General features: G+C 52.3%; 2 protein-coding genes across 4 annotated transcripts in view; one reads left to right on the top strand and one right to left on the bottom strand.

Annotated features, from left to right (window-relative positions):
- The window catches only part of LTBP2 (latent transforming growth factor beta binding protein 2), a 102,009-nt gene extending 85,358 nt beyond the window's left edge, over window positions 1–16,651 (top strand). Inside the window, exons 18-34 of one of the 3 annotated variants that reach the window (XM_027066164.2) lie at window positions 836–955; window positions 6,219–6,338; window positions 7,418–7,540; window positions 7,775–7,900; window positions 8,340–8,465; window positions 9,236–9,358; window positions 9,460–9,585; window positions 9,989–10,111; window positions 10,810–10,941; window positions 11,229–11,354; window positions 11,925–12,068; window positions 13,161–13,352; window positions 13,473–13,556; window positions 14,250–14,378; window positions 14,706–14,843; window positions 14,932–15,099; window positions 15,397–16,651. In XM_027066164.2, coding sequence (XP_026921965.2) covers window positions 836–955; window positions 6,219–6,338; window positions 7,418–7,540; window positions 7,775–7,900; window positions 8,340–8,465; window positions 9,236–9,358; window positions 9,460–9,585; window positions 9,989–10,111; window positions 10,810–10,941; window positions 11,229–11,354; window positions 11,925–12,068; window positions 13,161–13,352; window positions 13,473–13,556; window positions 14,250–14,378; window positions 14,706–14,843; window positions 14,932–15,099; window positions 15,397–16,019 — 2,723 coding nt within the window. In that variant the 3' untranslated portion in view covers window positions 16,020–16,651. Of the gene's footprint in view, window positions 1–835; window positions 956–6,218; window positions 6,339–7,417; window positions 7,541–7,774; window positions 7,901–8,339; window positions 8,466–9,235; window positions 9,359–9,459; window positions 9,586–9,988; window positions 10,112–10,809; window positions 10,942–11,228; window positions 11,355–11,904; window positions 12,069–13,160; window positions 13,353–13,472; window positions 13,557–14,249; window positions 14,379–14,705; window positions 14,844–14,931; window positions 15,100–15,396 lie in introns of those variants that run through there. The other 2 variants (XM_027066165.2, XM_053224711.1) reach the window with 2 other exon arrangements.
- Window positions 16,652–19,388: 2,737 nt separating this feature from the next.
- Window positions 19,389–25,300, bottom strand: ISCA2 (iron-sulfur cluster assembly 2). Its single transcript, XM_015071646.3, has 4 exons — window positions 25,144–25,300; window positions 24,838–24,940; window positions 24,604–24,719; window positions 19,389–23,985 (listed from the first exon to the last, which is right to left on the bottom strand). Exons 1-4 carry the CDS (start codon window positions 25,212–25,214, stop codon window positions 23,811–23,813), a joined length of 465 nt encoding a protein of 154 aa, XP_014927132.1. The 5' UTR covers window positions 25,215–25,300; the 3' UTR covers window positions 19,389–23,810.
- Between the last annotated feature and the right edge of the window lie 43 nt (window positions 25,301–25,343).

Below are 25,343 nucleotides of genomic sequence, written 5' to 3'. Positions count from 1 at the left end.
GGACCCCATGAAATGTTTGAACCAGTGCTGGGGGCCGGGGGGCAAAAGTAAATCCTCCATTGATTTGACTGTGGGGACAAGGAATTGGGAGGGGCCAGAGCAACCTTGAGTGGGTCAATTGAACCAGTCCTTGAAATGGAGGTGGGACACTGCTGACCATTGAGGCAAAGAAAGATGCTCCAAGTGGAGACATTTGTATGAACAAAGGTTTGGTGGCTGACCAGTAGGGACCAGCAAACACAGCAAGGCTGGGGCCGAGCGGCAGAGGCCTTGTGAGCCATAACGAAGCATCAGGGAACCCCAGTAGGGATTTAAGCAGGGGAGTCGCATGAGCAGGGTCAGACTTTTGAGCCACTGTGGGGCACCAGTATGCTTTGGGACAGTGGAATAAACCACTTCAGTAGATTCACGGCTACCTAAGATGCTATCTTTCTGGCTGTTTAATCCCTAACCTTTGAGAAGGCCCTTAAGAACTCTAGGATCAGACCTCTGGAGGATGCATTGGGGTTCATGGGGGGGGGCTTTATTGGCCTCCTCGGATCACGCCATATGGATGGCCGCATGACCTCAAGACCAGCCTTTGCCTCAGGGTGGGAAGACAGCTTTGAGGGTTCCCAAGGGCCTTGGGAGAAAGGAACTCAGGAATTTGCAGGGGCCTGAGCTAGATCAGTCTCAGAGCTGGCATAGGAGCCCCCCCACCAATCACAGCTGCAGCCAGGATGCCTTTTCCTGCCTGGGCCTCAGCACGGGCATCCTCGTCCTGGGCCTCTGAAGGGATGCCCCGGGACCCCTGCAGGGCTGACGCCAACCCAGGACTTGTTTCGTGTGTTCACAGACATAGACGAGTGTGAGCAGCCAGGGGTGTGCAGCGGGGGACAATGCACCAATACAGAGGGTTCGTACGACTGCCAGTGTGACCAGGGCTACATCATGGTCAGGAAGGGACACTGTCAAGGTAAGAAATGGGATGAGGGAGGGCAGGCGGCCACCCTACCCATCTCTTGGCCCCTCCCCAGGCGCTGGCTACCCCCACCTCCCCTTCCAGCTTCTCTCCGACTGGGCCCCTTGATGCTGAGCCCACTCTAATGGACAGAGATCTGTCTGGGAATTCTTGAGGCCTTCCATCCCCTTCAATGATATTTTGGCATCCTGTCTGCCCCCCAAAGCAGGGGAGCACAGCAACTTTATACACTCGAGACCCCGGGAACATCCCTCCGTACACCTCTTCCCCTGGCCTTGAGTCACACTGCTCTCCTATATGACGGAGGAGAAGCCGGTCTCTCTGGGAGGTGCTTGCGGCCTCAGCCATGACCGACTTGCTAAAGCTTGTTAGGCCATGAGCTCCTCAGGGCTGGACCATATCTTTAGATGACCCCTGTGCACACACCTGATAAATGTCCCGCATTGGACAAACGTTAGCAAATGCTAGCTGAATGAGTAAATGAATGAAGAATGATTGATGGAGCCCCAGTCCTTGCTCCCTTTCCCAGGCCCTGCCAAGAGGTGGCTGTGACATTGCCAATCAGTCTCCCCACAGACTGGCTTGGAGCTGCCACTATCACACCAGCTCCTGGCAACTCTCCCACTGCCGCCTCCTGGCCAGGCTGGGGTGGCAAATGCTCGAAAGAGGCCTGGGTTGTGTGCGAAGAGTGGTGGAGACAGGAATGAATGAGGGTAAATCAAGGCTCTCTCTGGAAAGAAATCCTGTCCTGGATCTGAGGTTAGGACCAGACACCTCTCAGCCTCCAGGTTCTTCCTGGCCAGGACTTGCCTGATTGCACAGGGTCCTGGAGGTGAGGGATGGGCTTTTATGCCTTATGATGGGAGGGTGTGCCTTCCCAGTGCCATTAGCAGGGAAGCTAGGTCCGGGGTCCTAGAAGGTCTTAGCAAAGGGGAGACATGGCTGGGGGTGTAGGGCAGTCTGCCCCCCCAGGGTGTCACCTTCTCCTCTCAATGCCTCCCTCTTGGTGATTTCCCTTTCATACTCTGGACTACACATGATCAAAGCCAGAATGGCCTCTCTTTGTCCTCATAAGCATGATGGAGGCACACAGCCTGGCATTTTCCAGGAGAATGGAGAGTTGATGAGGGCCTACTATGTGCCAGGAGGTGTCCTAGTACTTGACAGATTACCTCATTCAAGCATCACAACAATACATTTAAAAAAATTTTTTAATGTTTTTTTTTTTTTTTTTTTTTTGAGAGAAAGAGAGAAGGACAGAGTACAAGCAGGGGAGGGGCAGAGAGAGAGGGAGACACAGAATCTGAAGCAGGCTCCAGGCTCCAAGCTGTCAGCACAGAGCCCAACACAGGGCTCGAACCCATGAACCATGAGATCATGACCTGAGGTGAAGTTGGACATTTAACTGACTGAGCCACCCAGGCGCCCCAGACAACATTACAGATGTGACGTTAGACTTTATTAAAAAGAAAAGCAAACCCAAAGGAGATGAACCAAGAAAATACCAGGACATTAAAAAGATCAGATTTATACAAACCAGTCCACGTTAAGGGCATAGGCTCTGTAGAGACAGGCCTGGGTTTGACTCTTGTCTTGACATCTGAAAATGGAAACCATAATGCCCATCTCGGAGGTTCTTGTGAGGATCAAATAAGCTAACACGTACAACAAGACTTTCAGTGAATACGGGGGAGTGTTTCCATCTGAAAGCCCCGTTCTTTTTTCACCTCTAGACACCCCTCACACTGTAGTCCACGCCTCCAGATTGTCCCCTTCCCTTCCGGAAAAGTTCCGGAGGGAACTTTTTCCGGAGGAAAAGTTCCAGACACACACCTCAACTGGGAGGTCAGGCTGAGTTCCTGGCCCAGGCCAGACATTCAGTCTGCTGAAAGAAAGGCTGATGTAGCCTGCACACTTCTCCAGGTTTCCATCAGTAACCACAGACCCAGCCATCACCCTGGGAGCCCAGTCAATTTCCTCCCCCTCTTTCTTCTCACTCCAACTGAGAAACCACTCTCTCCACTTAAACTCAAAGTCTCTGGTGGAAGGCCTGAGTGCTCTGGGCAGCAGCCCATCCAAAGTCTCAATGGCATTTCCGTCATACCAGAAACTCTGGGTTCCCACAGAAAGGGGTTGGATCCCCTTGCAGACTGCCTGGGCTTTGCTGTGCCCCAACCACATCCCAGGTCTCCTGCGCTTCTGGCCCCTGACTGAGCACGCTCCCCCTCCCACCCTGTGCTCTCACAAGGAGTGGAGATGGGCAACCTCACATTTCCTCATGCAAAGAATAAAGCCCTGGTTAGGGAAGATCCAGGACCCCAACTTGTACAGACAAGTTGGCAAGCTGGTCCCTGGGGTGCCTGTTTCCCTGGGTCCCCTGGGGTCTCTTCAGAACCTCATACCAATAAGGTGTGACATTTTAGTCACGTGGTCTCATTCTTGCCCCCAACTACCAAGGTATTAGAACCCAGCAAAATATACGATAATTTTAGATTTAAATTCAAACCCTAGACTAGGGAGAAAAATCCAGCTCTAGTCCACATACCAAGGGATCGATGGAACAGCTTCAAGATATCTGGTGACATTAGAGCCTTTGCCCTTAACACGGACTGGTCAGAAGTGGAATCTACTTCATCCGGAATCTTTCTCTGGCTCCTTTTGATGGGCTTGGCAGATGGCTCTGTTACATGCACTCCCATTTGGGAGAGCCTTTCCATGGCTCATGGGGTGACTAAGGGCTGCTTTGATCTTCTGCCTTCGCTCTCCCACTTGCTGACAGACCTCTCACATACAATAATCGTGGCTGGGGCTCTGATCTGAGGAAAGAAGCCAGCAGTGGTGTGCCGGGCTAGAGTATGTTATGCTACGTTAACAAGCGACCCCCAGCCCTCATGACTTAGAACACAGCAAAGTTTGCATCTGATCAGTGCTACATGCTCATCGTGGGTCAGCTGGGGATCCTGCCTCATGTTTCTTCACTCTAGAACTAGCCTAAAGGGATAGCCAGCATCTTGAATTCGGCCAGTCTCCATGGAAGAAAGGAAGAGTTGCTCACAGTTATGCCTTGGTCCATAAATTATATGCGTCATAGCTCATCAGCCAGCACGAGTGCCCTGGTCTGACCCAAAGAACCGGGAGGCACGGGATGCCTGGGTGACCCAGTCAGTTAAGCATCTGACTCTTGATTTTGGCTCAGGTCATGATCTCACAGTCCGTGAGTTCAAGCCCCGTGTCAGGCTCTGCACTGATAGCACAGGGCCTGCCTGGGATTTTCTTTCTCTCCCTTTCTCTCTCTCTGCCCATCTCCCACTTGCGTTGCATGCACACATACACTCTCTCTCTCTCTGTCTCAAAATAAATAAACTTAAGAGAGAGAGAGAGAGAGAGAGAGAGAGAGAGAGAGAGAGAGAACCAGGAAGCACAAGCCTACCTGGCCCAGCAAGGGGAAAGCTGGAATATTTAGTGAACAGCATCAATACCAGGAGTCTCCTAATGCCCAGTAGAGGACACTTTGTGCGACACGTCCATAGATATGCCCAGAACATTTGGGGCAGGACAGGCATCAGGGCTCTTTGCTCCTGGTAAATGTAATCTCCTTCTTACACTACCTGATCCCTGTAGGAGAGATGCAAAGGTTTCATTTTTTCTCAGTGTGGTTTTAGAAAAGGGTCCTCACCTCTGTCTCTTTATCTCCCGAAGCAATGATCACTTATCATTCCCAATGGCTTTGCCCATCCTTCTTCTGGTACCTCAGCTAAGGCTGCAGGCCATGGAGCTGGCTGCTCTCTAATGAGCAGCCAAAGTTGGTGGTCCTAGATCCTTCAATCCCCCTCTTCTTTCTCATTCTCTTCAATTCTGTCTTTACAGAGATCCTTAGAATAGGTTAGCCCAGTGTCACCACAACCCAACCAAGAGCTGTTGGCTACCCTCTTTCTAGAGACGAACCTTATCTCATTGTCCCCAAGATTGCCTTGGGGGCCTGGGTATTTCCTTGCAGATACCCAGCTGAACAACCGCCTGCCCTCTGTATACCTTCCTCTTCTGGACCCTCAGGGTGAAGTTTTGGCCTTGAGAGGGCCCAGGTGCCCTGGGATAGAGGGCTTTGATGTGGCCCGACTTCTGCAGACCAAACAACGTCAGAGGAGACTTATTTTCACTCTCCGCTTCAGGGGCCATATCGTGTTCTGTAACAGCTGCTGGCTTTCATCCCTTTGCAGAGAGCCTGCGTTCTGACCCTTGGCCCTGCCGCCTGCATTTCCTCCATGGGTGCTGAGCAGATCTTCCTCTTGGGCAGTAGGTCTTCTGCATCTGCATAAGCTGGTAGACTTCCTCCAGGAGAATGACAGTTCCCGATTTAGGAAGAGTAGATCCTCTTGTTTCCTCTGGAGCTCAGTCAATCTGTCTGTCACTAACAGTGGCTGGCAGCCTCACCCTTGAGCCCGAGGCACATACTGCCTTCCTGCAGTCCCAACCCAGAGTTCAGTCCCTGTGTTATGACCTCCTGAAGTCCGCCCAAGTCCCCTGTGTGCCTTGAATGAGGACTTCTGGGTATGTCAGGTCGTATCAGGAAGAACCCTGCCTGCAGCCCCCCGGGAGCAAGATCTCTGTCCTCCTCCTCGCTGCCCCAGGCTCATCCTTTTGGACTCTCTCCCGGATCTCACCAGAGTGGGCATTGGCAGCCCTACATGGTTCTCACCTGGAACAAAAGTCTCTCCGGCCAAGAAGCCTTGCCAGCCTCCACCCTTGACTCTGCATCAGCCTCAGGGCTGGTCTTGGTCACATCCGAGATTGGGGGTCCTCCTCAGTCCCCATTTCCTGCTGCAGGGGAGCCCATTTTGCCCTCATTGCCCAGCGACCTGTTCTGGGGTCTCCGGGACCTGCCATACCAAGCACGTACAGTCCCAGTAACGTAAAGGAACAGGATTCACCAAGGCAGATACGAAGGCCCTTCCCAACAGGCCAGCTCATGGAGTAGAGCTCTCCCACCCTCCCACAGCTGTGGTGACCATGGCCTCTTGCCCCACCCAGGGAGTCTCCCTTTCTAAAGTTCTTCTGTCTCTTTTGTCCAGGACAGTGGGTGGGAGGTGAAGCTGGGAACACCAGACAGGACTCACTTTTTCCTAGTTTCCATCTGTACAGAAACTGGCATCCCTCCCTCTCCCCCACCAAGGGCAGGGTCAAGGATTTGCTTCCTCTCAGACCTACCCATGTGCTGTGGTTCCCAGCGATGACCAAGGGTGGAGATGTTATTTTGCAGATATCAACGAATGCCGTCACCCTGGCACCTGCCCGGATGGGAGATGCGTCAACTCCCCCGGCTCCTACACTTGCCTAGCCTGCGAGGAGGGCTACAGGGGCCAGAGCGGGAGCTGTGTAGGTGAGGGCTGCTTGCCAAGGCAGTGAGAGGGCTGTTTGGCCTTGGGACCTCTGGTTGAGCCCACACACAGGGAGGGAAGGAGGTGGGCAGGGGGAAGTGGCTTGGAGGCCATTGTCCTCCATGACCTGGCTGGGTTCCCACATGATGTTGGCCATGAGATGGGTGTGCTTCAATTACTGGTGTTCTGCCCTCTGAATCAGCTTGTGTGGGGGCCCCTTTGGTTCCTTGACCATATCCATCCAGGAACTATAGCCCAAGGTCCCAGAAGCTTCTGGGGCTGGATCCTGCTCGGTAGAGTGAGTTGCCAAGAATCTTAGGAAGAGGGTGGCTCTGGTGGTGTGAGCTGGCAGCCGAGTCCTCCTGGGGAGGAGGGCCTTCTGCTTTTCTGCATCTCAACAGCAATGTCTAAACAGCAACACCTAACTCAACAGTGGGTGTGCTTCTCCCTCCAGAGGAGGCTGCATGTCAGCTGTAGGAAGAGTGTTCTTTCCCCTCAGTCCCTGCAGGAAGAAAGGCCCAGGGTTCAGAAGGCCAGGAGGGACTGAATTGTGAATAGATGCTTTGAGGCTCTGGAGAGGGCAGGCATTTCCCAGGCCCTTGAGACTCCAGTCAGCCAGCCAGGCATAGATCGGCCTGTCTCTGCATTGCCCACTCACCTATTGAAGCTGGTTGTTGGGCTGGGAACATGGAATCATACCAGTTTGGTTGGCAAGTAGGAGGTCAGAAGGGTTCAGAGCCACTGTAAGGTGAGTCAAGGGTCTTGGACATTTCATTCCAGGTGTCCTCAGATGGGCCAAACCAGCCCCAGGGCTGGGGAACCTGGCCTCCTTTTCTAGGACACGCAAAGTGCTGTGTGTTACCAGATAGAGCTGCAGCGGGCCCAGGCGGGAAGGGCACCCTGCCCTGAACTAGGTGGGTGGGGCCAGGAGCAGGAACAACCTGATGGCCTTCCCAGGGTGGCCTGTGGCCCCTCAGAATGCTGATTCCCTGGCCTCGTAACTGAGATGCTCTAAGCCTGACAATGGGGACCACATGAAGGAGAGGAGGCCAACCTGCCATCTTGGACTTCTCTTCCACAGATGTAAATGAATGTCTGACCCCTGGGGTCTGCGCCCATGGAAAATGCATCAACCTGGAGGGCTCCTTTAGATGCTCTTGTGAGCCGGGCTATGAGGTCACCTCAAATGAGAAGGGCTGCCAAGGTACACAGATGCTGAAGCACCCTTCCTCCATGCAAATCCACCCGCAGCTCCTTCCCTCTGCGCACCCACTGCTGATCCAGCCGTCGTCCCACATCCCTAATCATGCGGACCCAACCACACATCCTGCCAAGTCCCATCCTTCCCCCCCCGCCCACCGCCCACCTGTCAGTTCCGTCCGTCCTGCCATGTCTGTCCTGCAGAGGGTCCCACACAGAACCCAACGGCCTGTTTCAGATGTCGATGAGTGTGCCAGCCGGGCCTCGTGCCCCACGGGCCTCTGCCTCAACACTGAGGGCTCCTTTACCTGCTCCGCCTGCGAGAGTGGGTACTGGGTGAATGAAGACGGCACTGCCTGTGAAGGTAAACCCAGGGAGGGGCTGGCAGAGGGGGACCAGGAATATAGGCTTTCTTACCCCCCAAAGAACACTCCGTTTGTCCCCCAGCTTTGGGCTGATGCTCAGGGTCTCCAGGCTAGCCTAGAGGACCTTATCAATGGACTTGGCCCCAAGGGGAGCATCTATTGTCATCATCCCCAAGTTTGGAGGCGAGGATAGAAGGAAAAAAAGGGAGTCGCGGAGACAGGAGGGAAGCTGACGGTAGAGCTGCCCCCAGAGCGTTCTGGGGAGAGGGTGCCAGGGTTGCCCTATAGAAGGCCCCCAGCTTGGGCCTGCCTCTCCCCACGGGCCCCAAGACAGTCCTATAAGCTCCGAGAAGGAGGCCATGTGTGTGGGAAGCTTCCTGCCCTGACAGGTAGAGGGAGCTCTCCCGAGCCCACAGGGTGACTGGCTGTCTGCCCCAGACCTAGACGAGTGCGCCTTTCCGGGAGTCTGCCCCTCAGGAGTCTGCACCAACACCGCCGGCTCCTTCTCCTGCAGGGACTGTGAGGAGGGTTACCGGCCCAGCCCCCTGGGCCACACCTGCGAAGGTGAGAGCCCCCTTCCCCCGCCGCCGCGAGGGAGGGGAGCACAGATGGGGCGCAGGAGACCAACCCACCACCCTTAGAGAAGGGAGTGACCAGACACGGCAGGGATTGCTTCCAGGCCGGGGGCCCTTCTGTCTACCTTGGACTGGCTAGCTGGGGACACCTATTCTCACCCCTCCCTCAACAGGAGTTGGAAAGGTGACTACACATGTGGGTTTAGGGGCCAATGAGCCACTGGATCACAAGCTTCAGGGGAGTCTGGTCCACGTGCAGCTTCGTGGGTTCTTTGTAAGGGTGGGGGCTGGGACCATATTTTGGGAAACATCGGCCTGTACCAGGCAATCTGTAGGCCCGCTTAAAGAACCTAGTTCCTGTGACCTTCTTAGCTTCTCTGTATATTTCCTTCATTTATCTCTCATTTGTTTTCCCATTGCTTCTCAGAAAAGTCTAAGCCATCTCAGCCATGGTCAGGGCAGTGGGTTTGGCCACTGTAGGCCAAGGTCGCGGGGAGGGGCCAAGCATCCCCAGGGGCACTGTGTGGGCAGCTGGAGAGGCCCAGCCAAAGGCTGCTGGGCCAGGGCAACGATGGAGGGAGCTACAGTGATACTGCTCCCCGAAGCCTCCCTCACCAGCTGCTTTATAAGGCGATGAGGCCCCTGTGGGTCCAGACTCCTCAGGCAGGGGACTGGTCCTCTGGAGACCTCCCTGTTGGTTCCTGTCCTGGTGGGGGTGGTGCTGCCACGGGCTGCCTTCCCCCCTGTGTGACCCTGCAGATGTGGATGAGTGTAAAGACTTCCAGAGCAGCTGCCTGGGAGGCGAGTGCAAGAACACGGCTGGCTCCTATCAGTGCCTCTGTCCCACAGGCTTCCAGCTGGCCAATGGCACCACGTGTGAGGGTGAGTGGCTCCCTATCCCCAGCGGGAACCGTGGACAATGAGTGGGGTGGGCGAGGGGGCAACATGCCTGGGCGACACCGCTGCCTACCTTCTCCTTGCAGATGTGGACGAGTGCGTGGGAGAGGAGTACTGTGCACCCCGCGGCGAGTGCCTCAACAGCCACGGGTCCTTCTTCTGTCTCTGCGCACCGGGCTTCGCCAGCGCCGAGGGGGGCACCAGCTGCCAGGGTGAGAAGCCAGCTGGGCCATGTCTGCTTGCCAGCAGCAGGGGGCGCTGGAGGCTCTGTCTAGACTACTGAAATAAAGTGCTCCTGGCCCCACCCGGGGATGGGAGGCGGGAGGCTGAGTGATGACAGGGAGACAGGTTTCAGGAAGGCACTCAACAGGGCCTCTCCATGGTATCTACGACAGGCATGTGCCCTTTGAATCCTTTGGGTGTCACCCTTCTGTCCTTGGTAGTGTCTGAGTTCTGGGGCTCCTCCCCCCAGCCTGGCCTCTGGCCTCTAGCTCCAGACTCTTCCTCAGATCTTCTAGCCCTTTCCTAACCTGAGGCACTCTCTGGCTCTCCTGTGGACTACTTAGGGCCCCAGGGACCCATGGCTGGGCCTGCTGACAAATGTCTCTATTCTAGATGTGGACGAATGTGCAGTCACAGACCGGTGTCTGGGAGGACACTGTGTCAACACTGAAGGCTCCTTCAACTGTCTGTGTGAAACCGGCTTCCAGCCCTCCCCAGAGAGCGGGGAGTGTGTGGGTAAGGTCGCCAGGGGGGAGTGGACAGGGCTCTGCCCCATGTCCGCCCACCTCCACCCCTGCCTGGTCCTCAGCTCCCTGGGACTAGGAAATGCAGCTTCCAGAAAGCAGAGCACTTTCCACAGATTAATCATCCAATGGAGAATGCATTTATTGACTGTCCGCTGACTCTGGACGTATCCAAGGATGACAAAATAAAGACAATCAGGATCCTTGTGCTAGCAGAGCACACAATCTAGTTTTTAAAGCCAAACTGATTCAATAGACATTTATTAAACCCCTGCTAGGTTCAATGTCTTTTGCTAGGACAAAGTAGACAGTTATGGACAATCTTCAAATTGAGCAAGGGAGACAGATACGAAGACAATTTTCAGTAAATACGCTTTGGTGCAGACTTATATAAAAAGAAGCATAAAGTACTCTGCCGTAGGGAGAAGGGGGTGAGGGAAAAAAATATGTCACAGAAGGCTAAGAGCTCAGTGCGTTCCTAAACAGCATATAGTTTTCTACCTAGACCCTCATCCTGCCGGGTCAGGAGAAATGATCCTGAACTTAATGTTTTGGGGGTGGGTTGAGCACAGTCATTTGCAGCGGATCAAGGACCCCAAAGGTTGTGGTGCATGACCTTGTAATGCCAAAACGGTGGGGCCAAAGCAGTGACCTGCCCACTTCCGCCCCCTCTCTTGGCTCTGGGGACAGATATTGACGAGTGTAAGGACCACGGCGACTCGGTATGTGGGGCCTGGAGGTGTGAGAACAGCCCTGGCTCCTACCGCTGTGTCCTAGCCTGCCAGCCTGGCTTCCACATGGCTCCGACTGGAGACTGCATTGGTGAGTAGGAATGGGGAGTCGGAGGCAGGAGGGCTGAGGACACCTATTTTCACGTATCCAGCTAGAAACTGCTTTCGCCTGAGGACGTTGTGTTGGCAGCTGTTGGAAGTTTGCGTATTTTCCAAACAGCAGGGCTTACACAAAAATTTAAGAGGAACATCAATGTTAGAGTGTTCTTGTCCTGTGTTTAGAAGTTACTTTTTACAGACATTGGTGTCAATAGTCCAAGTATTCCCAGCAAACAGAGCAAGAGTGCACCCTACACCCTAGTCCCCACTGTCCCACAGACATAGACGAGTGTGCCAACGACACCATGTGTGGGAGCCACGGCTTCTGCGACAACACTGATGGCTCCTTCCGCTGCCTCTGTGACCAGGGCTTCGAGACTTCGTCCTCCGGCTGGGAATGTGTTGGTGAGAAGCCTGCAGGCTAGCCAGGCTCCGGGCCGGGGAAGGGGAGGCCCTTGGGCCCATCTCCACAGATTTTGGCTGTCCTGGAGAGAGGCCCTAGGGCCCTCCTCCTGAAGGGCTCGAGGTCACACGCCTCCACAATAGGTCCTCATAGAGTGGGCAAGGGAGGGGGACTTCAGCTCTACCCTACAGCAGGCAGGGGGACCAGGTTGGCAGGAGAAACGTGGCCATGTTCTACCAGCAGGGGGAGCAAGCATATCAGCGAAGGCGCACCACCCTTCCCCAGAGACCTCTGGGTCTCCAGAGGCACATTTGGAGAACGTGCCCGGAGGGAGGAACCCTTCCTCTTTGTCCGTTTAGTGACCCTTTCCTGCCACCCTTCGCCTCTCTCCCTTCCCACGCCCTCTGTTCATCGGTCCCTCCTTCCTGCTAGCTCCCTTCTGCTCTTCTCCCAAGACCTAGTCTGTTTCTTTTGAGGGGATGGATGAGGATCTGCCCCCTGGGCTGCGGGCAGAGGGGCAGGGGCACAGGCTGCGTCTTCTCCACCCACAAGCCCATCCTCGTGCCTGGCAGACGTGAACGAGTGTGAGCTCATGCTGGCGGTGTGTGGGGCGGCGCTCTGTGAGAATGTGGAGGGCTCTTTCCTGTGCCTCTGTGCCAGTGACCTGGAGGAGTACGACGCTCAGGAGGGGCACTGCCGCCCGCGGATGGCTGGAGGTGAGCGTGCCCCATACTCTACCCAGTCGTTGCGAATGACCACTCTGCGGCTTACAAAGCACTTCAACTGCGGCAGCTACTGAGAAGGAGCCCGGGCCAGGCCCGGGCAGTGTGGGCAGGGGCACCACTTAGGAATGCAGTGTGGCAGGGCAAGGAGTGCAGCAAATGTCAAGACGAGAGCGGGGGCGGGGGGGGGGGGGTGGGGGGGCGCCTGTCCCCGGCCAGGGAATGTCTGGGAGGCTCGGGAAGCTCTGATGCCAACTGAAGGTGCCCAGGGATCTCAGACTGAGCCTCACGGGGGTCCCAGGGCACGTTTGGTGAGGGAGGCCTTGAAGCTAAGCCTCACTCTCTCCTGTCCACTCCACTCTTGAGCTGCCGGGTCCAGCCTGTCACCCCAGGCTGGATTAGGACTCAGCTGGCCTCCTCTGACTTGGGGAAAAGAAAACAGGACCTGGAGGGGCATCCGGGTGGCTCAGCTGGTTGAGCGTCCGACTTCAGCTCAGGTCACGATCTTGTGGTCTGTGAGTTCGAGCCCCGTGTTGGGCTCTGGGCTGATGGCTCAGAGCCTGGAGCCTACTTCCGATTCTGTGTCTCCCTCTCTCTGCCCCTCCCCCCTTCATGCTCTGTCTCTCTCTGTCTCAAAAATAAGTAAATGTTAAAAAAAAAAATTACTAAAAAAAAAAAGAAAACAGGACCTGGAACAGGGAAGGTGGGAGGGGCTGGGGTATAGTGTGAGCTGAGGAATGGGGGAGGGCTGCCTCTATGGTTATGCCAAGGACTGGGGGCACCCCCTATAGTGGGGGATAGCAGGGGGATAGCAGGGGATAGCAGAAGAACAGGGGTCTGGGCCACTTAACAGCTGGTGGCTGCGGTAAGTCACCTAGTTTTTCTAAATCTTAACTGCCTCATCTGTGAGAGGGAGGTGACAATATAAAGTTGTTGAAAGCATCAAGCACGATAATACAGGTAAGAGCATGTTGTACACTGGGAAGTGCTATTATATAAACATAAAATTTTGAAAATAAATTCAAAGCCTAGGGTGCCCTAGAGAGCCACGGACAGACAGTAATAAAGGGCATCCCTCACACACAGGTCGGACTATTCCTGAGGCCCCGCCAGGGGACCACCCCCCGGGCCCCATCCGCATGGAGTGCTACTCTGGGCAGAATGACCAGCTGCCCTGCTCCAGCCTTCTGGGCCGGAACACCACACAGGCCGAGTGCTGCTGCACTCAGGGTGCCAGCTGGGGAGACGCCTGTGACCTCTGCCCAGCTGAGGACTCAGGTAAGGCCCCCAAGGGTCCCAAATCCTCAGTGTCAGCTCTGCAGGGTGACCCTGGAAGAAGGGGAGAGAAGATGGGGGCAGAGCCCTTCTGTCTCTAAGCTTGGATGCCTCCTTGCACAGTGGAATTCAGCGAGATCTGCCCTAGTGGTAAAGGCTACATCCCTGTGGACGGAGCCTGGATGTTTGGACAGACCACGTACACAGGTAACCTCCCTAGAGACCCTCCTCCCCAGACTCCACTCACCTGAGCGGGCCCGGCCTGGTCCTCCGGGAGGGTCCCCAGGGAAGCTCTGCATGAAGCCCCAGCCTCCCAGGTGACTCCCCTGGTTCCCGTCCTGGGGCTGACTACCTACGGATGTGTAGCCGAAGTTCTGACCTGAGCTCCCTCTGCTCCTCCGAGGCCGAACCCTCCGGAATAAACTATGACGCCTTGACTAACCCAGTCCTGGGGCATAGGGACAGAGTGGGAAGTACTGCTATACCGAGGCAGTTGCTTATCTCCCTGGCCTCACTTAGAAAGCCAGAAACTTTGGGGGAACCCACACTCAAAGTGGGTAGTTCAGGCATGAGCCCTTCCGCATCCTAATCCTGAAGCCGGAGAAGGAAATCACAGAAACAGAAGCAGCTTTCCTTAAGTGCTTGCTACATGCCAAGTGCTATTGAAGCACCTACATATATTAACCTCTTAATCTTCGTAACAATTGTGAGAGATTGAGTAATAGCATCCACATATTTTTAGGTAGGAAACTGAGGCAAGGAGACCTGAACAAGTTGCCCAAAGTCACCTGACTGGCAAGTGGCAGCGCCAGGACCCAAACCCAGCAGGTCTGGCTTTGGAGCCCTTAGTATCACGTTCTGCTTTGTACTGCTTCTCACCTCGGCTCTGCCCTCCCGCAGATGCGGACGAGTGTGTGATGTTCGGGCCTGGGCTCTGCCAGAACGGCCGGTGCCTCAACACGGTGCCTGGCTACATCTGCCTGTGCCATCCCGGCTACCACTACAATGCCGTCCACAGGAAGTGTGAGGGTGAGGACACACACCACCCCTCCCCACCCCCGCGCCCACAGCCGAATGCTCTCCCAGCCCCCACCAGCCAGCCCCATTCTTGCTGGGAGCTCCCACTGCAGCAGACAGGTCTGAGGTGAGGGGAGCTGGACACCTGTTGGAAAGGCATCCCTGGGGAGGGCCCCCCCTCCCCAGACTGGACTGGGTCGGGAGGGGGGGGCAGGGGGAAGCAGGGTGCCACCTCTTCATTGTCAGTTACAAGAAAACCCCCTTCCACGAAGGCGGTCCGTGGGCAAGCCGCCTTGGTACTGCCCCCCACATCCCCCTTCCGTCTTTCTGCCACCACAGATCATGACGAGTGCCAGGACATGGTCTGCGAGAACGGTGAGTGTGTGAACACTGAAGGCTCTTTCCACTGCTTCTGCAGCCCCCCGCTCACCCTGGACCTCGGCCAGCAGCGCTGCGTGAACAGCACCGGCGGCACGGGTCAGTAGGCCTGGAGTGGCGGGGCAGCGGTGGGGGGACTGAATCTGGGCCGGGAGGGATCACGTGCCCCTGTGCGCTGTGCCACCAGAGGACCTGCCTGACCATGACATCCACATGGACATCTGCTGGAAAAGAGTCACCAATTATGTGTGCAGCCAACCCCTGCACGGGCGCCGCACCACCTACACAGAATGCTGCTGTCAGGATGGCGAGGCCTGGAGCCAGCAGTGTGCCCTGTGCCCCCCCAGGAGCTCTGGTGAGAAGGGTGACCCGTGCCTGCCTGGGGGGGGAGGGGCCCCAGGGAAGGAAATGCCCTCACCTGGGAAGGAGGGATTTAGGAGTAGAGCAATCAGATTGTGGCCATCTTCCATCTCTATTGTCTGGGGACAGAGTGGGGGAGGGGCTGGGGTGACGAGGAGAGCACTGTCAGGAACTCCCAGAGGACACCAGTCCCAGCATGCTCCCTCTCCCCGGGGAAATGAGCCTGGGAACCACACTCCAGGCTTTAGCTATCAAGAGCCTGGCAGCATCCTCTCTCCCTCCTCCCTGACAGAGGTCTACGCTCAGCTGTGCAACGTGGCCCGGATCGAAGCCGAGCGGGAGGCTGGAGTCCACTTCCGGCCAGGCTATGAGTACGGCCCCGGGCCCGAGGACCTGCATTACAGCCTCTACGGCCCAGACGGGGCCCCCTTCTACAACTACCTGGGTCCCGAGGACACCGTCCCAGAGCCACCCTTCCCCAACACAGCCAGCCGCCCAGGGGACCACCTACCAGTTCTTGAGCCCCCCCTGCAGCCCTCAGAACTCCAGCCCCACTACGTGGCCAGCCACCCAGGTCTGTGTTGCTGCAAAAATGGGGAAGCAGCGGGCACCAAAATGGTTTCACTGCCATCTCCTCTACCTACTAATCGCTGCCAGCGGGGTGAGGCCCGGGGAGGGAAAAGACCCAGCCAGCCCTCTCACAGGTCACTCAAGGGACAACTCCAAATGCCTGGGTCAGACCCAAACAACTCTGATGAGCCAAAGAGGTACAGGACAGGACACCATCCCAACCTCAAAAACTTCCCTGTGGGGGTTGAGAGAGCAAGAGAAAGCAGGTACACTCCGGTCCGTCTCTCTCCCTCCATACCACCCACGGTGTGCAGAATAACCTGGTCTACAGGCTCACACTCGTGACCTGAAATGTGCATTCAGGATTTCTAATCACTTTAGAGGCCCACTGTGGTGACTCGGTTTGTAAGTGGCAAGGACCCCAGCATATAGGACTTGAATTCTAATGAAGAAGTCAGGCCTGGCACCTGTGCAACGGATGTGGTAGCTGCCCCAGGCACAGGCCACTGTACCAGACAAAGGCTTCACGGGGACTAGGGATACGGTCTTTCTCAGGGGTTGGGACCTGCTTAAAGAGGAGAGGGTTAAGCAGATACCTAAGTTTTGCTTCGTGTTGGGTGAGGGTAATCCCCTTTTGCTGCCAGTCTCCTCCCCACAAAAACCATCTAAAGATTTTAACCACCACCAACCACAAAACCAACACTATATAGACACCCACCTGCTCGGGAACCCTGGCACTATGAGAGCAAGGAGTCTCAACCTTCCCGGAGCTAACATTTAAAGTACCGCAGGTCTCCGCCACCATAAAGTAATGACACATAATTATCTCTTAAGGGTAGTGCCTTTTGTTTTAGCATCTCTGTGAGAGTTTTAGACCCTCCCAACCCTGACCTTAGGAATCCAAAAGGAGCAACCTTCATAGTGGAGGGTGAGGCTCCCAAGGCTGGGTGCAAGGCCTCAGCTTCCTTCTGACTCCCTCCTACCAGAGCACCAGGCCGGCTTCGAAGGGCTTCAGGCAGAGGAATGCGGCATCCTGAACGGCTGTGAGAACGGCCGCTGTGTGCGAGTGAGGGAGGGCTACACCTGCGACTGCTTTGAGGGCTTCCAGCTGGACATGGCCCACATGGCCTGCGTGGGTAAGTTGTGACGTGAGTGGCCCAGGGAGCAGGATGGCCCTGATGGCTCCAGGTGGAAAGGTCAGACTGGCCCACCGCTCACTGAGGAATACAAGGCTGAACTTGAGAGTGGAACATACACTGCTGCCCCCTAGTGGGGCTGTCTGGAACCAGGCCAAGTGGTGAGACAGCACCAAAGGAAGGTCTCCTGTTGTGTATAGAAAGCCCTTTCCAGGGAGGTTCCTAGAGAGAAGAAAGGCAGGGACAAAAGAGCATGGTCACTGTCCAGGGGCACAGGATGGGTTCACTACCACCTGCTTTGTGTCTCTGACTTGCCTAGTTTGGGGCAATGACCTCAGCTCCTGGCTGCCACATGTAGAATTCCACTGCGGGGCAGGGGCTGGTGCTTAGTGACCACAACAGCAGAGGCACCTGGGTTCCCCACAGCTCTCTCTTCCTTCCCTTCCTCTTAGATATCAATGAGTGTGACGACTTGAACGGGCCTGCTGCGCTCTGTGCCCACGGTCACTGCGAGAACACCGAGGGCTCCTACCGCTGCCATTGCTCCCCAGGTTATGTGGCCGAGGCCGGTCCCCCACACTGTACCTCCAAGGAATAGCAGTGAGGGCTCAGTGTGGGCAGCTACCTGGAAATGGGCCCAGGCCACACAGGCAGGGACCTCGAGAAGGCTTTCCTAGCTGGGAAGACACCATGAAGAAGCAGGCAGAAGGCCCTGCAGCCCAGCTCCCAGCCAGCCCCGCCTGCTTTTCATCTCTCCCAGCTTAGGCTCTGGCTGAGCTTCTGTCACTGCCTTCATGCTGCCGTGCCCTTGCTTGGCTCAAATACCACCAAATGCTTTAATGCTTCAGCCACTGGCCATGAGGACCAGTCTGCCATTTGTCCTGGCCTTGCTATGGATGCTTCCTAAAGGATGGCCCTCATCCACCCCCTCAAACCGTGCAAACACGCAAGGTCACTCGGACTCACATTGCAGATACCCTTTCCCAGCCATGATCCACAGGACATCCTGATGATTCCACAACTGGGTCAGAGGTCACATCTGCCCAGGGATGGTCCTTCAGTATCTCTTGAGCAAAAAAGGATTGGGTGGGGGTGGGGGGTTTGGGGAGTGACTCCAAGGCCGCCTCCAGAGAACCAACACTTCACTCAGCCAATCCGGTCTGGGCCAGATTTTGCCACAGCTCCATCCAATAGCAGTTCTGTGGCCCCAGGGAGGAGCAGATCAGCTCAGCTCATCTCAGAAGAGCAAGACTGATACCAGCTTGCTGAGTGTAGAGACACAAGTAAAGGGGAACAAGAAGCCTAAGAAAGCAGCAAGAGGGCAATATGAAAAATACGGGGAGTTGTTAAGAAAGGGGGAGCCAAGGCTTTCAACAAGTCTAAAGAAAACGTTCAGTAACTTTGGGTAAACACTCACCATCTACCCATGATAATTCGCGTGCACCCAGCAAAGGCTGCCACAGGACAGGGTGCCCGTCTCCGAAGACCTGTATTAAATACATACTGCTTCTTACAGGAAACAAATCTCTCCTGGGTTCTCCTTTTGTGGATGCCAGTTTTGAGGTACTAAAAATAAAGGGGCCTATTTTCTAGCTTGTGAGATACAGTGTAGTCTTATTTAGGGGAAGCCAGATTTCCTATGTTGTTTCTGTATTCTCAGATGCCCCTGCCATCTTTCTTTCAAAAATGGGATGGCTGGTATCCCTCTCAGTTTACAAGTAGAGACCCACTCCAACCTTGGCCAGCCAGGAGTTTAGAACCATTGTGGAATAAAAAGATGTACATCTGGGCTTTTCTGTTTTTGTTTTTATTTCATATTAAACCAAATTTCTTTACCATGTTGGCTAAATCTAATTATTAGACATGAGGCTGTGCCTACCCTCTTGCCAACTCTACCAATAGCCTAGGAATGGGATCCAATGGAAAAGGTTCCTTCTTCTTCTGAGACAAGGAAAGCTCTGCCTTTGCATTTGTCTGATGAAAGGCAATGTAAATGAACGAGACTCCATGCGCCTGAAGACATAGGGACGAATGTCATTTTCTTAATTTAATCTGTCCTGTCCTAGTGGTTGCTCTGATTGTCAGCCATCCCATAATAACTTCCGAATGCCTGTTATGTGCCAGGCACTGTGTTGAGTGCTGGACACAAATTTCATTTAATCATCCAACAATCCTACTGACTATTTTTATTCCCAACTTACAGCTGAGGAAATTGAGACACACAAGAGTTTAAACAATTTGCCCTAGGTCACTCTACTAGCTAAGATGTTTTCAGCCAACAAAACTATATAGTTCTTACACATGTGAAAATATTCTGACCTTCTTTCGTAATAAAAGAAATGTGAATTAAAACCACACAGATACTTTTTAAAAATTGTCAGATTGGCAAGGATCAAAACGTTTAAGACTCCTAGTCGGCAAGCATCTGATGAAAGAGGCACTCACATACACAGCTAACAGGGACAGAAACTGATAGAACTTCTGAAAAGGATAATATGGCAATGTCTTTCAAACTTATAAAAGCTCTTAGTCTTTGAATCTTCTAGGAATTTAACCTTCAGATATTTCTCACCAAATGTGAAACGACACACGTCAGAGGTTATTTATTATAGCATTACTTGTAACAGTAAAAGATTAGAAACTATTAGTTGAAACGGAGGCCTAAAAAAGGAGGAAAAAAAAAAAAAGTGGCTCTAAATGTCTTGATAAGAAATCCAAACCAGACAAAGGGGGGAAAGAAGGTCATATAACAAAGTGTAATATATGCTGCTATTTATCTAAAGAAAGGGGGAAGACAGCTGGGTATCTGCTGACCTCACCCTCGCCACTCTCCTTACGCCCCACGGTTCAGAGAACTTCTTACCACTCTTCAATACACCTGCTGGCGCTGTGCCTCCTCTCAACCCTCGCCTTCCTGCTCACCCTTCCAGAAAAACTTCACGCACATACACGGATTTCTTTGTATCAAAACACAAAGACCACTCTATGCATGCTGTTCTGCACTTTGCTTTTTTCACTTAATCCGTATTTTCACATAAAGAGTTGTCTCGTTCTATATTGTAATTGTATGCTATTCCACTGAATGGATCAATCATAATTTGTAATCAGTCTCCTATTGACAGATGTTTCCATTGTTTCCTATCTCTTGCTATTTATAAGTAATGCTGTAATGAATATTCTTGTATGTTATTTCACATTATATCTATGGATCATACCTGTAGGGTAAATTCTTAGAAACAACAGTGGTTTGTGGGGAGGGTGACAGGGTACATGGGTACAGGATTGGGACTTTTCACTGTATCCCCTTTTGTGTCTTTTTGAATTTTGTACCGTGTGTATTACCTTTTCAAAAAAATAAAATATTTTTAAATACAGCTGCTGGCCACAGACCACTTAAATGCTCCCTCCTTTATGTCTTTATCTGACAATTAAAGCCCCGCAATTATTGCAAAACTTCTTAAAGCAAACTTCCTTTAAACAGCCCTGCAGCATTTCTGTGGAGAAATGGAAAACAGGGATTCTGAAAGAGCAACCATAAACACCAATGCTAGATACCCAGAAAGTAGAGGAGTTTCCTGCCTTTGAGACACACATGCAAAACCGTAATTAATGTTGCACTGGACAGTGTCAGGTCCCGTCCACTACCAGCGGCACGAGACCCACTCCTGGCCAGCACTGACGGGAGGGCTACGCCAGATGATCGGTGCTGCCCACTTCTCAATACAGGATGCTCCTACCACATGTCAGCCCTCCATTTGAGGCTTTGTAACAGAAGTCCGAAAGAACGGGTTTCAATTCTTAAGAAGAGAAGTTAGAAAGTTCTTGGACACCTACTTCTAATCCCTTTACTTCTAAACCTGTTTTCTCCTAATCCCTTGTAATCAGTCAACATTCCCACACAAACGAAGGGTGGGTGGGACACCTACAGTGTACATACCACCAGTCACTATCAGTCATGGAACTGAAGTGTATGATTCCACAAGGTAAGATCTGGATGTTGACCCAGAGACCCCCCTCTTTTGAGCGAACACCGTAGAGCAGATTCACAACATGAAGCAGGCGCAGGGCTCCCTTGTCTTTGGTTCTTGCTAAAGCAAAGGGGGGACATGCTGCCCCAGACACTCTCTAACTTTGCATAAATAAAACCAATTCTGCAACAAATAGGGTCTTTCCCCTTGAAAGTAATGGGGAAGCAAAAAAAAAAAAAAAAGTCTCCCAATGGATACTAGAGGAGTGTCAAGTTTTCGTAAATGAATTTGCACAGTGAGCAAAATTTGTGAAAACACCTGCTGGTGTTTACTGCTTGCCAGAAAGAGGGCATCTGGTCAAAAAGGGCCTGCAAAAGACCCTAAACCCATTTTACTATACTTACTATTTGTTCCAAGCCAACTGCCCACCGTCCCCTTGATGCTATCATTTCTCTATGCCCCGTGCTTTTAAAATTTCTACGTCATCCTACTCCAATGGAGGCTTCTTGTTATCACTTCAGATTTTCCCCTGAGGCTTTCTCAGTGTAATAAAGTAAGGTGATTTCTCCCAAACCCACCCTTTCTAAAACACAGAAGTCCAAATCTCCCATTAACAGCAAGTACTTCCATAAAGGCATTCAAAGATTCGGTTCCTGTCTGACTACTGCAATTTAATGATTTATTTAGCAGCTAAAGCTACCTTGCATGTGATCGGCATGAGTTTTAAAATCACCAAATCATGGAGCACCTGGCTGGCTCAGTCAGTGTAACATGCAACTCTTGATCTCAGGGTCATGAGTTCAAGGCCCATGTTGGGTACAGGGCTTCCTTCAAAAAATAAACAACAATAAAGTGCACTCTTTAAACAGGTTCTAATACATAAAATGTAGCGAAATCTCTTTTTAACAAGGATGAAAAAACTTAGTCTGAGCTGAAGATCTTATCAGGCCCAGGTACTGATGCATCTTTAGGTATCTAAGTAAAGCCACACAGATGCCCCTATGGTATGCTGCTCTCTGCCTCCTTCCATGGAAAACTGCCAAGAAAGCTCAGGTATCTGAGCCTCCCTTTGTTTCCTCTTTGTACTCACAATAGGCTTGCTTTCTCCAAATTCTAGGTTTTCCCACATTGAAAATATAAGTACCTAAGCTTCTGTCCCAGATACTTTTCTCTAAACTCTGCATTTCCCTTTTTAATGGTAAATTCTTTTAATGAATGACCTTAATTCCAATCCAGTCCAGAAATGCAAGTTTTGCCGTAACAAACTTTAAGGCTCTTGAGGAAAACAAGGGTTTAACCAGTAATTCTTCCATAATCAATTTGGTTGTGGTTTTCCCGACATGAGCATTAATAAATCATTTGTTATGATAGTGGTATTTCTTTTTTTAGTTGTCCATACAGTTCCAGCTCCCCCAGCCCTGTCACACACATGCCACAACTATTTCTAGATCTGTAGACTAATTAAGTGCCATACCCAAACAAGTACTTTAAAATTCATCGGAATTTTGGCTTAAAAAGCTTTCCTTGGGGCGCCTGGGTGGCTCATTCGTTCGGTTAAGCACCAGACTCTTGATTTCAGCTCAGGTCATGATCTCATGGTTCATGAGATGCAGCTGTCAGCACAGAGCCTGCTTGGGATTCTCTCTCTCCCCCTCTCTCCCCTCCCCAACTCACACTCTTTCTCTCAAAATAAATAAATAAAACTTTAAAAAAAAAAAAAAAGCTTTTCTTTCAGTGACCCTAAAATAAAGCTGCCAGGTTTAACAAACAGAAATATACAATGTCCCTGACGCCTGGGTGGCTCAGTCGACTAAGCATCCAACTCTTGGTTTTGGCTTAGGTCATGATCTCACAGTTTGTGAGTTCGAGCCCCACACTGGGCTCTGCAATGTGTGTGGAGCCTCCTTGAAATTCTCTCTTCCTCTCTCTCTCTCTCTCTCTGCCCCTCCCCCTCCCCCACTCACTCTCTCTCTCTCAAAATAAATAAACTTAAAAAAAAAAAAAAAACCACAGTGCCCAGTTAACTTTGAATTTCAAATAAACCACACATAATTTTTAGTATGTTTCACGAAATATTTGGGGCACACTTATACTAAAAATTATGTGTATTTTGAAATTCAAATTTAACTGGGCATCTTACATTTTATCTGGTAATCCCTAACTATCCATATCCATACCAACACAAAAACCACGTCCTGCTATGCACGAGACAAAAGACATTTTACACAATAAGTGAAGCAACATATCAGTCACTGAATGATCACAGAATCTTGAAATGTCTCTGTGAGTATGGAGTATGGGGCCTACTTTCCAAATGATTCAGGTTATCAGCGGGGGTTCGATCCAAGTTTTCTGGGTGAGCTACTGGTTTTGTAAATTTAGCAGAATGAGGAGTAAGAAAGAAAAAAGGATTTACCCTAACAAACGGAAAGTGGAGAATGAGCTGCATAGAAAATAAGGATGCCGAAAAGAAAAGAAAAGAAAAGAAAAGAAAAGAAAAGAAAAGAAAAGAAAAGAAAAGAAAAGAAAAAGACGGATGTCTAGTAACACATTCAGGAAGGGTGAGATGAAAAAAGAGAACACTGCCTTTCTCATCCTCTCTAGCCTGGTAACCAGAGTTAAGGTCCCCAATCTGTGACCCTGATCCAGAACACAATAAGGACTTCCTTCAAAATAAAGCTTTTATACATAGCTATACGCATATGTACAAGCAGCTCTGAAGGCCAGAGAAGTAACTCGAAACTCTGGAACTTTGAAGGCTCTACAGATTACACAGGGTGGGTTTCAACAAGTTAGCAGAGCTTAGATCATCGCATCTAGACGCTTGGCCTCAGAACTGTGTAAGTGAAATTAAATCAAGAGTAAAAGCTTCACGTTCTGAAAATAACAGTGGCAAACACAACACTCCTAGACTGAAGGGAAAAAAACAATGGAGAGAACGATGCTTGGAAGGAAACCTCTAGAATTCTACTACTGCCCGGCTCCTCAAATTGGTGCAAGTGGAAGCAATCTCTGGGTCACCTGCCGTCGCATCAAAGTTTGACAGAGAAGGATGAGCCACAGGAGCAGCCTTGCTGCGCTTGAGGATTGTTCAATACTTGAAATGAGCTGCGGATCAGTTCTTGGCTGAAGTCCACCTGGGCCCCTTTCACGAAGGCCAAGCTATCAGAGTCAACCACCACTCTTGCCCCACCCTGTTCAAATACCCTGAAAAGACAGGAGGAAGACATTAACGACTATCATAAACACCAAAAACATTACACCCTCTGAGCCCAGAGGTACACATTCTGTTTTAGAAATACAGATGGGACACCTGGGTGGTTCAGTTGATTAAGCCTCCGACTTCGGCTCAGGTCATGATCTCAGGGTTCGTGAGTTCAAGCCGGAGCCTGGAGCCTGCTTCAGATTCTATGTCTCCCTCTCTCTTTCTGCCCCTCCCCTGCTCATGCTCTTTCTCTCAAAAATAAAGAGACATTAAAAAATTTTTTTTAGAAATACAGAGGAAGCATCCCTTGTTATCTCTAACAAGTACTGCTTTTCTCCGAGGCAAAAAGAGCCCATGGAATGAATACTGGTAAATGGTTAAGGATTTAGGACTGGAATCCAGTCCAGGCTGGCTCTCTTACCAGTTACACTAGGGACGTCGGCAGGCCAATTTTCTTCCTATAGCATAGTTATTTTGAAGCATGACACAAATCCTCACTGTATTCCCACTGTGTGAGAAGGGTGGTGTTAGGCATTCTCAGCAAACCTTTCAAATTTGAACTAAATGTGCACTTTTATCCCTCCCGCACATTCTCTGAGGACCCACCCCTTCCTCCTTGCCTGTCGTCGGGATTGATAACTGTATCCAGTGAAAATTTGTATTGGAATCCGGAGCATCCGCCTCCCTCCACCTCCAGCCTGAGGAATTCTGACCCTTCGGTGATTTCCAGAAGCCTCTGAAATGCAGGAAGGGGGATCAAGAATGCCAGGCAAGGGGAGGAACAAGGGTGAGCCAAGGGCAAGTCCCCGCACTCCTGACACCCTGGCGCCGCCGCCCCGAGTCCGACCTCCTACCTGGACGCAGCTGTCGGTCAGGTGGATCTGTCCTTCTCCGGCCTCGGAGCTGGAGGACGACGCTTCCCGACGAGCCTGAGGTCCGCGAGAGGCCGCGAGGAGCCTATTGCGCAAGGGAGGAGGATGAGCCTGGAGCAGATGGGCACCTGGTGACCTGCACCTGGACAGCCTCACGCCAAACCTGACGACCTCCACCTGGACAGCCTCACGCCAAACCCTCGCCTCCCCCGCAGGCCTTAGCTTCCCCCTTAGTCCTGGAGGCGCAGAAACTAACACCCTTCCCAGGTGCCTTTGTAGCCTTGGTACCTGCCCCTTGCCCAGGGAGTGACCACCCTCAGCGCCACGGCCATTAGCGATAACCCACGGGCGGCCGCCATCTTCCTCCACAAACTCCGCCCCTCGCGTCACCCCAATCGCCTTCTCCATCTGGGCCTCCGGAGACGGGACCCACGGAGACCCCGCCTCCGAGCACACCCATTGGGTGGTGGTGGAGGAGAAGGGATTTG

The sequence above is a fragment of the Acinonyx jubatus genome, chromosome B3, assembly GCF_027475565.1.
Source record: "Acinonyx jubatus isolate Ajub_Pintada_27869175 chromosome B3, VMU_Ajub_asm_v1.0, whole genome shotgun sequence".
In the NCBI taxonomy this organism is placed as follows: Eukaryota; Metazoa; Chordata; class Mammalia; order Carnivora; family Felidae; genus Acinonyx; species Acinonyx jubatus.
The sequence above is the reverse complement of the archived record's forward strand: the minus strand, read 5'-3'. Positions and strand labels throughout refer to the sequence as shown.

Coding starts and splice junctions, on each gene's coding strand:
- ISCA2 (XM_015071646.3), bottom strand. CDS start 25,214: ATGGCGGCCGCCCGTGGGTTATCGCTAATGGCCGTGGCGCTGAGGGTG. Junction 24,720..24,837: donor TGACCGACAGCTGCGTCCAG/GTAGGAGGTCGG, acceptor CCTGCATTTCAG/AGGCTTCTGGAAATCACCGA. Junction 23,986..24,603: donor GTTATCAATCCCGACGACAG/GCAAGGAGGAAG, acceptor CTGTCTTTTCAG/GGTATTTGAACAGGGTGGGG.